General features: G+C 39.0%; 1 protein-coding gene across 1 annotated transcript in view; it reads left to right on the forward strand.

Moving 5' to 3' along the window:
- The window catches only part of LOC130844375 (F-box/LRR-repeat protein 20-like), a 95,008-nt gene that overhangs the window by 19,192 nt on the left and 60,944 nt on the right, over window positions 1-14,872 (forward strand). The window contains exon 2 of the mRNA XM_057720652.1: window positions 11,936-12,105. Coding sequence (XP_057576635.1) covers window positions 11,936-12,105 — 170 coding nt within the window. The remainder of the gene's footprint in view (window positions 1-11,935; window positions 12,106-14,872) is intronic.

A 14,872-nucleotide genomic window follows, 5' to 3' on the forward strand; every position in this document is an offset into this window, starting at 1 on the left:
CAGGTTTGATTTTTTGTTCAGATAGCTTTTTAGATGATTGTGCTCTTCCACCAGGAAGTCCCCTGCATATGAACGAGTTCCGTTCTGAGAGTGCGTTTGTAAGTCCAATTTGTTCATGAGTCCAACAACGTTAGCCTTGGTACCTAACTAACACAATTGGCTATATACTGCTGCTTTTGCACTTGCTTCCAGACATCCTGGGCTCAAAATAAAGATACTGTACTACTGTACTCTATACAGTACTGTACAGTAAAATACACAAAAGCACAACCACTTGTAGAGGATGCACACATATGGCAGATGTACGCCAGACATGTGAACTAACTTACATGATTGAACATGCAAATGCACATTCTCATCTTTGAAAGTTCGCAATTTGAAGGTTTGTATGTAGGGAACTTACTGTAATTCTTTACTTTGATGGATTAAATTTGTTAATATTTCATTACAAAATTCTTAAATCTATATTCATGAGAGAAGTTGGTCTGTGGTTTTCTTTTCTTGTAATGTCTTTGTCTGATTTTGGTATTAAGCTCATGCTGTCCTCATAGAATAAGTTAAGTGTTCCCTCTGCTTTGTTCTTCTGAAAGAGAGTATAGAAGAATGTGATAATTTCTTTCTTAAATGTTTGGAAGAATTCACTAGTGAACCCATCTGTGCCTCATGCTCTCTGTTTTAGAAGGCAATTAATTATTTTTTATTGACATATAGTTGATTTACAATGTTAGTTTCTGCTGTACAGCAAAGTGTTATACGTATGTAACTTTCTTTTTTTATATTCTTTTCCATTATGGTTTATCCCAGGATATTGAATATACTGCCCTCTGCTCTACAGTAGGGCCTTATTTATCCTGTATATAATAGTTTGCATCTGCTAACCCCAAACTCCCAATTCACTCGTCCCCCATCACCCCCCACCCCTGGCAACCACAGGTCTGTTCTCCATGTCTGCAAATCTGTTTCTGTTTTTTAGATATGTTCATTTGTGTCATATTTTAGATTCCACATATAAGTGATATCATATGGTATTTGTCTTTCTCTTTCTGACTTATTCAGTTACGTTGATAATCTCTAAGTCCATCCATGTTGCCGCAAATGGCATTATTTTATTCTTTTTTTTGCGTAGTATTCCACTGTATATATATATATTACATCTTCTTTATCCATTCGTCTGTCGATGGACATTTAGGTTGTTTCCATGTCTTGGTGATTGTGAATAGTGCTGCTATGAATATAGGGGTGCATGTATCTTTTTGAATTATAGTTTTGTATGTATATGCCCAGGAGTGGGATTTCTGGATCATATGGTAGCTCTACTTTTAGTTTTTTGAGGAACCTCCATACTGTTCTCCATAGTGGCTGCACCAACTTACCATCCCACCAATAGTTCCTTTTCTCCACAGCCTCTCTAGCATTTGTTATTTGTAGATTTTTTAGTGATGGCCACTCTGACTGGTGTGAGGTGGTACCTCATTGTAATTTTGATTTGCACTTCTCTAATAATTAATGTCACTGAGCACCTTTTCATGTGCCTGTTGGCCATCTGTATGTTAGAAAGCAATTAATTATTGATTCAATCTCTTTAATAAATATAGGCCTTTACATTCATATGGTTTATTTCCTTTTCTGTGAGATTTGGTAGATTGTGTCTTTCAAGAAATTGGTCCATTTTATCTATATTATAAAATTTGCTGGCATAGAGTTGCTCATAGTATTCCTGTATTATCCTTTTAATATCCTTGGTATCTGTAGTACTGTCTTCTCTTCCTATACTGATATTAGTAATTTGTGTACTTGTTCTTTTTTCTTAGTTAGCCTGGCTAGAGGTGCGTGCACGCACACACACACACTCAAGTATATTGTTGCTCTTATTTTGAACAAAAGTTTTTATTTCACTTTCACTTATTCCTTCTCTGATGCTCTTTGTTTCTTTATGTAGATCTAAGTTTCTGACCTGTGTCATTTTTCTTCTCACTAAAGAACTTCTTTTAACATTTCTTACAATGCAAGTCTAAGTCTATTGACAATAAATTTCCTGGGTTTTTTTTGTCTGAGAAGGTAGTTGTATTTTATGGTTACAAATTTGAAACTGACACCTTCAATTGATTTTCCTCTGTAGACCATCATATTTTTAATTGATACACTACGCTTTTTATAAGTGCCGGAAACCTAGTAAGCTCACAGTAAATCCTACTAAGTGACTGATAGTCTCATTTCCAATTTTTCTGTATTGAAATTTGTAGATATAGCAGCCATAATGTTTTCATGAATTTTGTGTCTTTTAAACAGATATTTTTTCAAGGTAAAACTCATTAAATAAGTGGTCTATGACTATTTTGAATGTTTTTCCAAATAAAAAGGGCATACATTTGTATGTTTTCTCCATTTGATTCCATTTCAATTTAAAACATATAATTATCCAATTAAAAATAGGAGCTTCATCAAAAGAGTATTTTTGTAAATCAAGATATATAAAAACACAATTAGAAAATTTCAAAGCTAAATATTGTTTACTGTGTGACTTGGATTAATTTTTTAGTTCCTCCCTTGCTTTTATAGGAATATATTTCAGTAAATTTCTGCTTTTAAGCTTTGTTTTTATAATTGGGACTTTTTAAAGCAAATTGCAAAAGCTAAAATTTTTGGTATTCCATTCATTGACTATTTGACTAAAAATTTCCAAATGATGCTGAACAAAAGGTAACCAAAATTTAGAAAATTTATTTAGAAAATGTTCAATACAGTGTAGAACATTGTTAATTTACAAAGTATTTTTAAAGGCTCAAGCTTTCCTAAAATTTGATCAATGGTGCAAAAATAATGTTATCTTTAATATTAACTTTTTAAATTAATTTACAATGACATTTGCAAAATGTCAAATGTTTCACTTTAGGCAGAATACTCCCAGAAGCTCTATTTGGATTCCATTAGTTAGATAAAAAAAATCTAAGCCTTATTGAAATTACTTTAAATGATTGTCTACTTTTGTATATGATCATATTGAGATAAAAATGGCATCATTAACTGTTATTACTTCAATTCTCTTACACGTACAAGAAAATGAAATAAAAAATGAACTAAATTAATTTTAAAGAGCAGTTATTTAATTGATATGAAATTACATTTAAATGTACCTTATATAGTTGCATTTGCTGAATCATCTCTGTGCATAGCTTTCTTTCAATCACTATTAAGGCAACTTTGAATTAAGTGCTGAAGCTTCTTCAGTAGATCTGTGTCTGGTTTTCACGTGGTCACTGATATCACTACAGCCCCATGGTGGATGCTAAGTGTCAACATTTTGTGTAAGTTACACTTTGATTATCCTTTTTTTTTCCTTAGGCAGGTAAATTCAGTGCTTAATTTTTCATTAAACATGCACTTTTATTATTTTTTTAGCTCACTGATGCTGAAAAGATTTATTGCAAAAATAAAAACTGTATTATCAAACAAAATAAGTAGTTGTAGATTTATACCCTGCAATAAATGATGAGACCTCTGTAACAAGATCTACTAATCTACTAATCTAAGACTAATTTACTCATAGACCTGTGCTCAGTCTCTATGTCCTGTATATTTTTCATGTTCACCTGACATTATTCCCATGTTTCCTACTGACCTCACTCATTGACTAGCTGCTTGTATCTTCATGAATCTTGCAGGCCGCGGTGGTGTCCACAGCAAAACCAAGTGGCCAGCTCTAGCAATGGCTTCCAGTACTTTTCCTACCACTACCCTATACCAGGAGTTAGCCATCTCCTCTATCCAACACATTTTTTTAACAAGCAAGTATCCTGCATGTTGAAATGGAGGCACTAGTTATATTTCATCTGGAAAGGGTTTGAAAGAGGGAGATGGGTTACATACTTTAAAGTGAAAACTCTGTTTACTGTCTATGCGTCTTCCACATTACTAGACAAGACCATGGCAAGAGGAGCTGGAAGTACAAAGTGGAGATCTTGCAAACCCATCCTGGCTTATTGTAATTAAAATGATAATGATAATACATCATTAAAAATTAAAAATCCAGGACACGTGCTACATCAAATGTGATACTGCTGGGACCATAGCCACAATCCAGGATTGTCCTACCCAAACCAAGAAGGTTCTAGAGAAACAGACTTTTGATTACCCCACTATTAGATACTCAAGTAGAGATAGTCATGTAGGCAGTTAGATAAAAGAGCCTGGAGTTCCTGGGAAGCATCTGTTCTGGAACACATTTGGGAATCTGTGCATTTGGGAATTATCAGTATGTAGATCATATTTAACACCATGAGACTGGATGGCGTCATCTATGGAAATAAGTGCAATCAGGGAAGAGGAGAGGCCCAAGGACTACAAGCCAGGGACACTCCATCATGGGGAGGAGGGCGAAGATGAGGAATGAACAACAGAGACTGAAAACTGAAATAATCACAGGATGTCACTTATCAGATTGCAAAGAGTACTTGAATTTGAGAGAGCCAGAATATTCACTGAGTGCTTGCTATCTGCTTAGAGCTTTCACACCCTTGCAGGGTTGCTGAAGAAGAGGTTGAACTCAAAAATACCTACAGGCCTGGGCAAGAACACAAACCCCTGATGCAGCTCAGTATAAGAGCAGAGGGAGGAATGAAGTGTGTGCCAAACAAGAGAAGGCAGGCTTCTTCTAAAGGAATATATAACACTTTTCACAATTTTGTGAACAAGGAAATTATGTCTGTGGACCAGATAGGGCCCAAGGGCCCTAAGTTTGTTATACCTACTACATGTTAAAACTTTTCAAAAGATATTCCCATGTTTCCATGAAGGGTCAATGCATCCCAGGGCCACATAAATATTAAGTGGCAGATCCTGGGTTGGAAACTCAAGTCAGTGGACTGCAAAGCTGGAGTTCTTTTCACTGTACCAAACTGCTATCCTAGAATTTCTGAAACCAAACCTTGCTGGAAATTGGCTGATAAATCTAAGCATCAAGCTGGTTCTATCTGTATGTTGAGATGAATGTAAAAAGTGGAGAAAATTGTCTTATTTGTTCCAGAATATTCTCATTGATATTTTTAAGTATTTCCACTCCTACCCCATCCAAGTACTAGCAAATGGAGAAACACTTTTGTATTTTCATTAGAAGTCCCATATCTTGGAAGTCTAAAGGAAAGTTATGGAACCCAGGGCCACAGATGTAGGAAGAGGATCACAGAAGCATCCAGGAATCTTAAGGGCCTTACAGAGTATTAATGGCTCTTAACATGACTCTGAAAAGTTGAATGACCCCAAAATACTGCCCATTATACTTAAAGTCAATGACCTTTTTGTTTATTTCCTTTCTGCTTTACCTCTGGATTGAGGCTCTTTATAATAGAAGGCATGAGTATTTCCTCTTGACTGTGCCTCTTGTTTTTTCTGTGGAACCCACAAGGGGTAGTAGTTAGCATGTTGACTTTGAGTCAGCAGGCTGGTGTATGGGGCCAGGCTTGGCCACAACTATCAATGTGGCCTTCGGGCAAGTCACCCAGTCTTTACGGGCCTTATTTTTTTCTTCTTTGAATTCTAAAATAGGGATAAAAACACCTTTCCCCTTTATTTCCTTAGATGGTTGAGAACCTACAATATAATGTTTGTGATTTTGTCTATGTGAAAACATGCCATTAACTCTCTGAGCATGAGGATTCTTATTTTAAAAGCGAGTAGGGGGAAACGAGTTTGCCAGTTGTGCAGAGAGGAGATTTGTGAGCAAGGGAAGAAAGAGAGATGGCCAGCTTAGATCAAAAACCCACAGAGAGTTAACTCCAAACTTTCTGTGCTTTAAAAGTTCTTGAATTTTTAGTGTTTCGAAGGCGATCATGTGTACCCAGGGAGTGAGAACACAGTGTCAGGGCAGGGAAAGGGAGGAGATCGGTTTTCTGCCCAGCTGTGAATTTTCTCACTGTGACTCTAAAGCAGGAGGAGATCCAGTGTTCTGGAGTTCCTGGTCCTTCTGAAATTACATGACTGAAAGTATGATTGCAGGTGGTACTTTCAGTGCTGGGGGAAAAGGATTCTAGATAGGTTTGAACTTTTAAATGAGATTTTTTTTTTTGTCTTTTTCAAGATTGAAATATAGTTGATTTAGAGTGTTGTGTTATTTTCTGCCATACAGCAAAGTGATTCAGTTATACATGTATATACATTCTTTTTTATATTCTTTTCCATTATGGTTTATCACAGGATATTGAATATAGTTCCCTCTGCTATACAGTAGAACCTTGTTGTTTATCCATTCTATGTATAATAGTTTGCATCTGCTAATCCCAAACTCCCAATCCATCCCTCCTCCTCCCCCCCACCCCTTGGCAACCACAAGTCTGTCCTCTGTCTGTGACTCTGTTTCTGTTTCGTAGATAAGTTCATTTGTGTCATATTTTAGATTCCACATAAATGAGATCTTGATAGGCAAATGGATAAGGCATGGAGGCCCAAGGAGGCTGTCTCTGAAATCAATTTGCAGAAGACTGTAGTTCATGGGACTCTCCATATCCCGTCTCTTCTTTCCTCATAACAGCAACACTGTGCATACAGGGCAGATATTATTGTCCTTGTTTTACAACTAAGTCAGCTGAGGCCATATTGACTAAGAGCTGGTAAATGGTAGAAGGTGGACAAGAATGTGGGTCTGCTGTCTTACTCAGCTCTTTACCTACCAAGCCATCCGGCATCCATATTTGTTGATGCCTAGAGAGGTTAAGTGACTTTTGAAAGGTCACACAGCAATAAATAGCAGAGCCAGGACTTTAATCCAGGCATTCAGCCTCTATATCCCAGGCACTTTCCACTATTCCACTCAGCTTCCCTAAGGGGCAGTAGAAAAGTTATCTGACAACAGCTAGGTACTCAGCAGATGCCAGGGCAACACCGCAGCCTCAGTGAGATGGCATTCTATGACAGTGGGTGATACACCTGGGTCTACCATACCTGCCTGGAAACTTGCCACACAGCCTTCACCTGGTTAGGTGCTACTTTTGAAGTTTTATCTTTTTATGTTCCTTCTTAAGGACTCTGCTACTAAGGACCAGAAGAGAATATCAGAAGAAGATAAATCAAACAGGCTCATACAGTGGCTCTGTTATGAGAACACAATGGCATGGGGTGGAATTCAAGAGTTTTTGACAAGCAGCTGAATTACTGAGGTGGAGGAGAAAGGCCTCTGTCATGCGGGGGAAAGTATAGAACACAGCTCAGGGTCTCCATGATGGAGAAACAAAGAAGGGGCCCTGCTAACTTGCAATGGGTATAGACCTTCTCTGAGGTTTTGATAGCAGAGGTGGGGACAATTTCGTAGTGCCTTGGAAATTTTAAAGTAAATAGTGTGTTCCCTTGATGTGCAGGGAACAATAAATTTCTTACATGCAATAACATATTCAAATAAACAGGAAATGTCTCTAATGAGGTAGAGATCATTTAATAAATGCTTTGCCTTGGGGAGAGCAGTAGGTCTGAAGTAGAGAGGGGGTAAGTGGTGGTAAGGGAATGTCCAGGATATGTCAGGGAAGTGGTGATATTAGTGATAATATCAATATCTCACTGCAAGAGAGAGAATTGATTGAATTCATAGCAGTTTTAGAATTGATCAAACTTGCTTTTAATTTCCACTGTATTTTATATTGCAAAACAAGTTTTCTGAAGCTGTTTTTGTTTTTGTTTGTTTGTTGTAGCAAGATTAGGCAGCACAGAGTATTTGATTAAGCCACAGTAGAAAACATTGGTCTACCCGATTCTCCAGTGGTCTGTTTTATTTTGTTCTGGATGCAGCATCACTAACTGCCATGGAAGGGGTGCATGTGACTAGCACGGTTTAGTCTTGTCAACAGTGCTGGAGTTTTCTTATCTGTCTCTTTTTTACAGTTGACACTATCAGTATTGTGCAAGAGATTGGAAAGGTTGACAGGAAATAAATAAGCATGATTTCTGAGTTAGGCTTTAGTTACAGTTTCTTTTGTGGGTGTATGTGCATAGATATTCAGAGAGTCAAGTGGCCTTCACTGATAATTTTTATTTTGTTAGAACATGAATGTGGAATTCTCAGAAATGAACCACAATGACACTTTTAAAGAGAGAATATTGGGGGGGAAAATGCTATAAAACATTTCCATTTTAGTTCTATACATGAAGAAAAACAATGAACCTACAGGATGAACAGTGGCCTGGGAGGGAGAAGATGTGGATTCGAATCCTGGTTCACCTTTACCAAACTACAGGTTCATTCTTAACCTGGGCTTCCTTAGATCGAGGGGTGTAAAGAAGAGACATGGTGTGTAAGACCCCTCCCAGCTCTGATTTTTGAATCTGTGATTCATTCTGATGAATTGAGAGCAAAATGTTAATTATTCTGGAACTGATCATCCTTTCTGTAGAATTTTAGGGCTGAAAGAAAGCTTTTGGGCCGATCTCAGGTGAGTTAAATTATTTGAATGCGGCTGCGCGTTTAGTTTTTCCTAGAGCTGGTTCTAGATCCAGGTAATTGACTCCTAGCCTAGTGTTCCTTCTAGTCCATCTGATTTCCCATCATTTTGCAATTATTGAGCACCTACCACACATGAGACCCTGTGTCTAGGCACTGGGGATATTAGAAAATCCAGTCCTGTTCTCAAGGAGATCCTGGTCTAACTGGGGAGAAAAGCCTGGGGAGGGAGCCATAAACACAGCACCAGTGGCCTCTGTCTCATCTTGATTTTAGTGATGCTTTCCTGTCTTTCTTCTCCATCTCTGGCAGTTTTCCTGGACTTCATGAAACCATGTTTAAAATTTTTTAAAAATCTGTTTCTAGAGAAAAGAAAGTCTGCATTGTTCCCTTCACACCACTCTTTAGGTTTAAATTCCAGCTGTCCCAGAGACTGACGACATCTGTCGTCAGTCCTTCCCTGGCGTGGCAGAGTGACAAGCCCTGTGTTTCTCTCCACCATCTCCAAAGGATGTTCCTAAAATGCAGTTTGACTGAGTTGCTGCGTGCACATGATAAGCCAAAAATCAACCCTGGCTCTTCTCCTAACTTGCTTTTGGAAAAGTGATGGAACCCCTCGATGCCTTGGTTTTCCAGTTGCAAATGGGAAATAATACGTGCCAATGGATCCTCTTCTAAATGTGAGAGTTCATCAGGGTTAAGAACTATTATACAGTGCTCTTTCTGCAGGCAATTGCATCCATTCTTGTGGCGTCAGTCCCCTGCCACATACCAATGAGTCCACCATCCCTCTGGGTGCCCCACCCGGGATGCTGGGAGCTGGCACAGTCTTCTTCCTGCCCCCACCTGTGTATCCAATTAGTCACCAAGTCCTAACACCTAATGCCTACATTCCTCTCAAATCCACTTTCCCTCGTTAAGCCTCTATTTTCTCTCCATGGGCTTCCCTCCTAGTGGCCTCCTCCAAATCCCTGAATTCTCCTTCAATGCATTCTCCACACCAGCAGTGTCCCGTGGGCCAGGTAGAAGGAAAGATCTGCCCAGGTGCTGTCAGTATGGGAATGCACTGACTGTAAAGAATTTAAAAGCAATAATTATACCTATTAAAAGTCAATCTGTTTTTTTATTATCACCACACACTGGAAATTCTAAATAATTTTGGCAATAAAGTACTAATCCTTGAAAAAATCTTTTGATGGTTTAAGTTCTATATGATTGCTGTGTTTGCTGCTGAATTTTAATAATGAATATACAAGTTTAAACTAGCCATTTTAATACTAAAATTAACATGGAAGTTAACTCAGATCCCAGTTATATAGTGGGCTTCTGAACATAGCAGGCACTTCAACCCAACCTGCATTGGTTTGAAAGTTAAGTTCCTGATGGTTCAGGATCAGAGGTTGTGGATTAATTCTAGTTCATGTCTCCAATCCTTATGTAACTACACGTTCAAGCATTTAACCAGTAGATCGAAACTAAACAATAGCACAGCAATTATAAAGATAAGGAAACAGAACTTGAGTTACTTCAATTCTATTATTCTATGTGACCTCATAGAGACTTCATATGTTTAACATTTAAAACAGCAAAACTTTGGTACAGGTCCTTTTTTGTTCATATATGAAATGATTTACTGCATTTAAATAATGTCTTTAAAATGGAAAGTACTTTTTAAAAGCTGTTGCCCTGGGGCAGGGGATGAATTGGGAGATTGGGATTGCCATATATACATTACTAATAAGAAAAAAATATCAAATTGTACACTTTAAATATATGCAGTTTGTTGTATGTCAATTATACCTCAATAAAAATCTTTAAAAAAATAAATAAGTAAAAGCTATTGCCCTAAAGCTAAACAAGTCCAGAAAATGACTTACCTCACCTCCACGAGGTAGCCACAGTGACCTTTTTTTTAAAATTCTAGTCTGATCCTTGCTTAAAACCATTGGGTTCAACTTTCATTGTGCCCTGCAAGGCCACACACAGTGTGACCCCTGCCCGTCTTGCTGCCTTATCCTGGGTCACTCCTCCTCACTGTCTAATTGCCAGTCACACCAGCCTTTATTCATTTCCTCTATGCCAAGCTCCTGTGACCTCAGAACCTCTCCCACCTGCCACCCCCTCCCTTTGCCATGTGAATTCCCATCCTTCTTCACATCTGAGTGTAAATGTCTCTTCCTGGGAAACCCTTCTCTAACGCTCCAATGTGATATTGTGATTTATGAGAAATATGTATTTGGTCATTCAGATGGACAAAATATATTTTTTATGTATTTTTGGTTTTCAGCCACGGTTCCTGGCTCACAGCTCCCAAAACCCTTGGAATTTCCTGGGCGATAAGAACAATGGGAGCATCTTTTGTTATATTTGGCTCTTGTCTTTGGTTCCAGAAAATGCTTCAGAGCCATAAAGGTGGAACAGGTGTCTTGTTATTCATAACTTTTACATCACAACTGGTTTATGTTAATGAGTGACTTGTGGAGAGCATCTATAGATAGGGGCTGGTTACCAGGGGAGCCAACCATAGAACTTGGAGCTTCCAACCCCTAACCTCCAGAAAGGGAAGAAGGGCTAGAGGCTGAATCAATCACCAATGGCCAATGATTTAATCAACCATACCCATGTACACGTCGCCGTACACCTGAAACTAACACAATATTGTAAATCAGCTCTACTCCAATAAAACTAAAAAAAAATCATTCCTATGTAATGAAGCCTTCATAAAAATCCAAAAGATTTTCTCAGAGAGCTTGCAGGCTGGGGAACCAGAAGTCTTCCAAGTGCCACCTGCTGGGCTCAAACTGCCTGAGGACAGAGCTTCTTTGTTCAGGACTTTGCCCTACATATCACTTCATCTGGCTGTTGATTCGTATCCGTTGATATCCTTTGCAATAAACTGATAATCAAGTGAGTAAACTGGTTTTCTGAGTTCTGCGTGCTGCTCTAGAAAATTAATTGAACCCAAGGAGGGGGTCATGGGAACGTCTGGTTTATAGCCAGCTGCTCAGAAGCAGAGGTAACCCCCTGGGCTTGCAGTTATCATCTGAAGTGGGGGTGGAGGTGCACTCTTGTGGGGCCGAGCCCTTAACCTGTGGGATCTGACGCTGTCTCCAGAGTGGAACTGTAGGACGCCCAGCTGGTGTTGGAGCATTGCTTGGTGGTTTAGGAACCCTTCCCAAACACGTTGTAATTGGGTGCAGAACCCTGACACCCCTAATATAGTGGCCCAGCGTCTTGTACTTTAGCATTTATCAGGGTTGCTAGTTTGGGTTTGCACATGACCACCTGATTAACGTCAGCCTCCCCAGCTAGCCTCTGCGTGGTCCCAGGGCCTGCACCATATCTATGTGGTTACATCCTCCCTGTTGCCTGAGTTCCTGGCACATGTTGGCACTTGGGAACCTTTGTGGCACACCAGAGAACACCCTGGAACAGCCCTTTCCTGAAGGTGTTGTTGAAGAAGAAGGCTTTAAGTTCCCTGGTTTTATTTATTATTGTTTTTTTTAACTCCTCCAGGGAAGCAGATCCAGATCGCTGACTGCTGTGTGCTGGAGGATGACTGGCTGGTGGCTCTGGGCCGCCGCCAGCCCCGCTCTCTCACTCTGCACCGCTGCCGCCTCGGTGGCCAGGCTGTGACAGACCAGGGCCTGAAGCGACTTTTCCAGCACTGTGGGGATGTTCTTCAGGTATCAGCACTGGCTCACTTGTAGAACAATTTTTGCCCTGCAGGGAATTGTATGCATTGGATCCTAATGGCTTTCTACACACTTTCCCCTTTACTCCCCATTAAAGCAGTATCACTTTTACATGGAGTTATATAAAAAATGTAATATAGTGAATGAGCCACTACATTCACTTGGCTTAAAAAATGAACATGATATAAAAAGATATCCTTTGAGAAATTTCACTCTTACTCACGTTGTGTTAGTTTGCTTAGGGCTGTCTTAACAAAGGACTGTAATCCCAGTGGCTTAAGCCGCAGAAATTTATTGTCTCACAGTTCTGGAGGCTAAAAGTCTGAAGTCAAGGTAGTCAGCAGGGTTGGTTCCTTCTGAGGCTGTGAGGGAGAATCTGTTCCAGGCCTTTCTACTAGGTTCTGGTGCTTTGCTAGCGATCTTTGGTGTTCCTTGGCTTGTAAAGCATCACCCAAATCTCTCTTCATCTTCACATGGCATTCTCCCTGAGTGCATGTCTGTGTCCAAATTTCCCTCTTTTTATAAGGAAACCAATGATATTGGGTTAGGGGCCCACCATACTCCAGTTTGACCTCATCTAAACCTAACTAATTACATCTGTAATGAACCTGTCCCCAAATAAGTTCACATTATGAGGCCCTGGGGATAGCACTTCAATATATGAAACTCTAAGAATCATACTTCAACTCATATATCCCACATGATATTTTAATTTCTGATTGGACATCCATGCAGGTAACAAAATACTTTATAAATTTTTGAGCATAGAATGTAACACTGTTTTACACATACACTCAAAGTAATGTTTGTACAGTTTTAATATGCACTAATTTTCTCAGAAATGCAAGTACAGATTTATTGAAGAATGGGTGTGCTTTTTTTGTTTGGAAATTTACCAAAGGTTGTTCATGTCTTCAGAAAATCATGTCATTAAAAGCAACACTGTGCATAGTATTTGGGTCACCAAGACAACACACCTAAAGCACTTTTTATTTAGAGAAATTATCAGGCCCCTGCAACTATGAAAACGATGCAGAATGTGCTTTTTGTTGTTGTTCTTGTTACATAGTTTTCCTTCTTTCTGAGGTGGAAAGAATGGATTGCAAAATGTTCTAAGCCAGATTTATAGATATTTCCTCCTAAAATATTATGGAAAACACACACAGACACACACACACACTCATATATGTATATTGTTGGGGAGGAAGAAATTTTTCTCTACCTTTCTAGGTTCTTCTGGCTGCTCTAAGAATTAAATTGACATGAGACAGATTAACAGGAGAAAATCACACAAAATTATGATAACATGTATACGTGGGAAAGATCCAGAAAAACTGAGTAACTCACCAAAATAACTGAAAACCTCACCTTAAATACCATCTTCAGCTAAACATAAAATAGGATGTTGGGGGTAGTGGTTTGGGACTTCAAAGCTTTGGGACTTCCATGAAGATGGAAAATCAAATATTTATAAACAAATGTTTGCTGGGCCATGCAGAGACAATGGGACACAGGATGCACTCTGACGGCCAAGAGCTCCCCCACCATACCTAGCCCATATTCATTGTAGATATCTCTGGTAATAGCTCTATTCCTGTAACAGACCAGGGCTCTTTCTTTTCTTCAGGCAATTAGAGGGGAAGGTCTCTTCCTGAGATTTTTGGGCCCTGATTGTTTTCAACTCGAAATAATCCGCAAGCCAAAGAGAAATACTGGGGTGGCAAATTTTGTTTCCCTATAATATACACACCCATACAGATATATATATAGTACACATGTGATATACAAAGTTTTATATATATAGTACACGTGATATATATACTGTACACATGTGATATATATGGTGTACATGTGATATATATGTGTGTATATATATAGTACACGTGATATATGTATAGAGTTACATAACTGTGTCATCTGGGAAGTACTGAGTATAATGACATTGTAAAATAACTTGAAGATTCTACGAGCGTGAGTCACAAATTATCCACCCTCTGGCTGTAGAATTTATTTTAATTAACTTTTAGAAAAGACAAATACATCATTTTTCGACATAATCTCCTTGCTTTTCACTACACTTTGTCCATCTGTCAACGAGGTTTTGTGTGTGCCCTCATTAAAAAATGTTTTAGGCTGTGCTGCGAGCCACGAATGCACCACTAACTTCACTTCTTCAACAGAAGTGAATCTTCATCCTCGTAGGGCTGCTTTAAACAGGTGAAAGTCCATTGGGGCAAAATCAGGACTATAGGGAGGATGTTTTAACACCTCAAAGTGAAGTAATCCACAACAGGCTTAGGTTTCGAAAATTTTGTGCGAGATGGGTACCTAAACAACTCACGAAAGAGCATAAACAGAGGCATGTGGGTATTTGCAAACAAAATTTGGACCAACACTCTAAGGAAGGTGAAAGTTTCTTAAAGAGAATCATTACTGGTGACAAGACATGGATTCATCACTATGAGCCTGAGAGTAAACGGCAGAGTATGGAATGGAAACATCCTCAATCACTGACCAAGAAAAAGTTCCAAAGTCAACCATTGGCTGGAAAATTGATGCTTACAGATTTCTGGGATTTTAAAGGGCCAGTATTGGAACATTATCAGGAAGAAGGTTCAACCATCAACAGTGCATGTTACAGTGAGATGCTTATTGAAGAGCTGAAGCCTAAACTTCGAATTAAACGCAAAGAACTGCTATCCAAGGGGGTTGTGATCTTGCACGACAAGGCAGGTCCACACAATTCTGCCCACACTGT

Source organism: Hippopotamus amphibius, chromosome 2 (assembly GCF_030028045.1).
Source record: "Hippopotamus amphibius kiboko isolate mHipAmp2 chromosome 2, mHipAmp2.hap2, whole genome shotgun sequence".
NCBI classification, from domain to species: Eukaryota; Metazoa; Chordata; class Mammalia; order Artiodactyla; family Hippopotamidae; genus Hippopotamus; species Hippopotamus amphibius.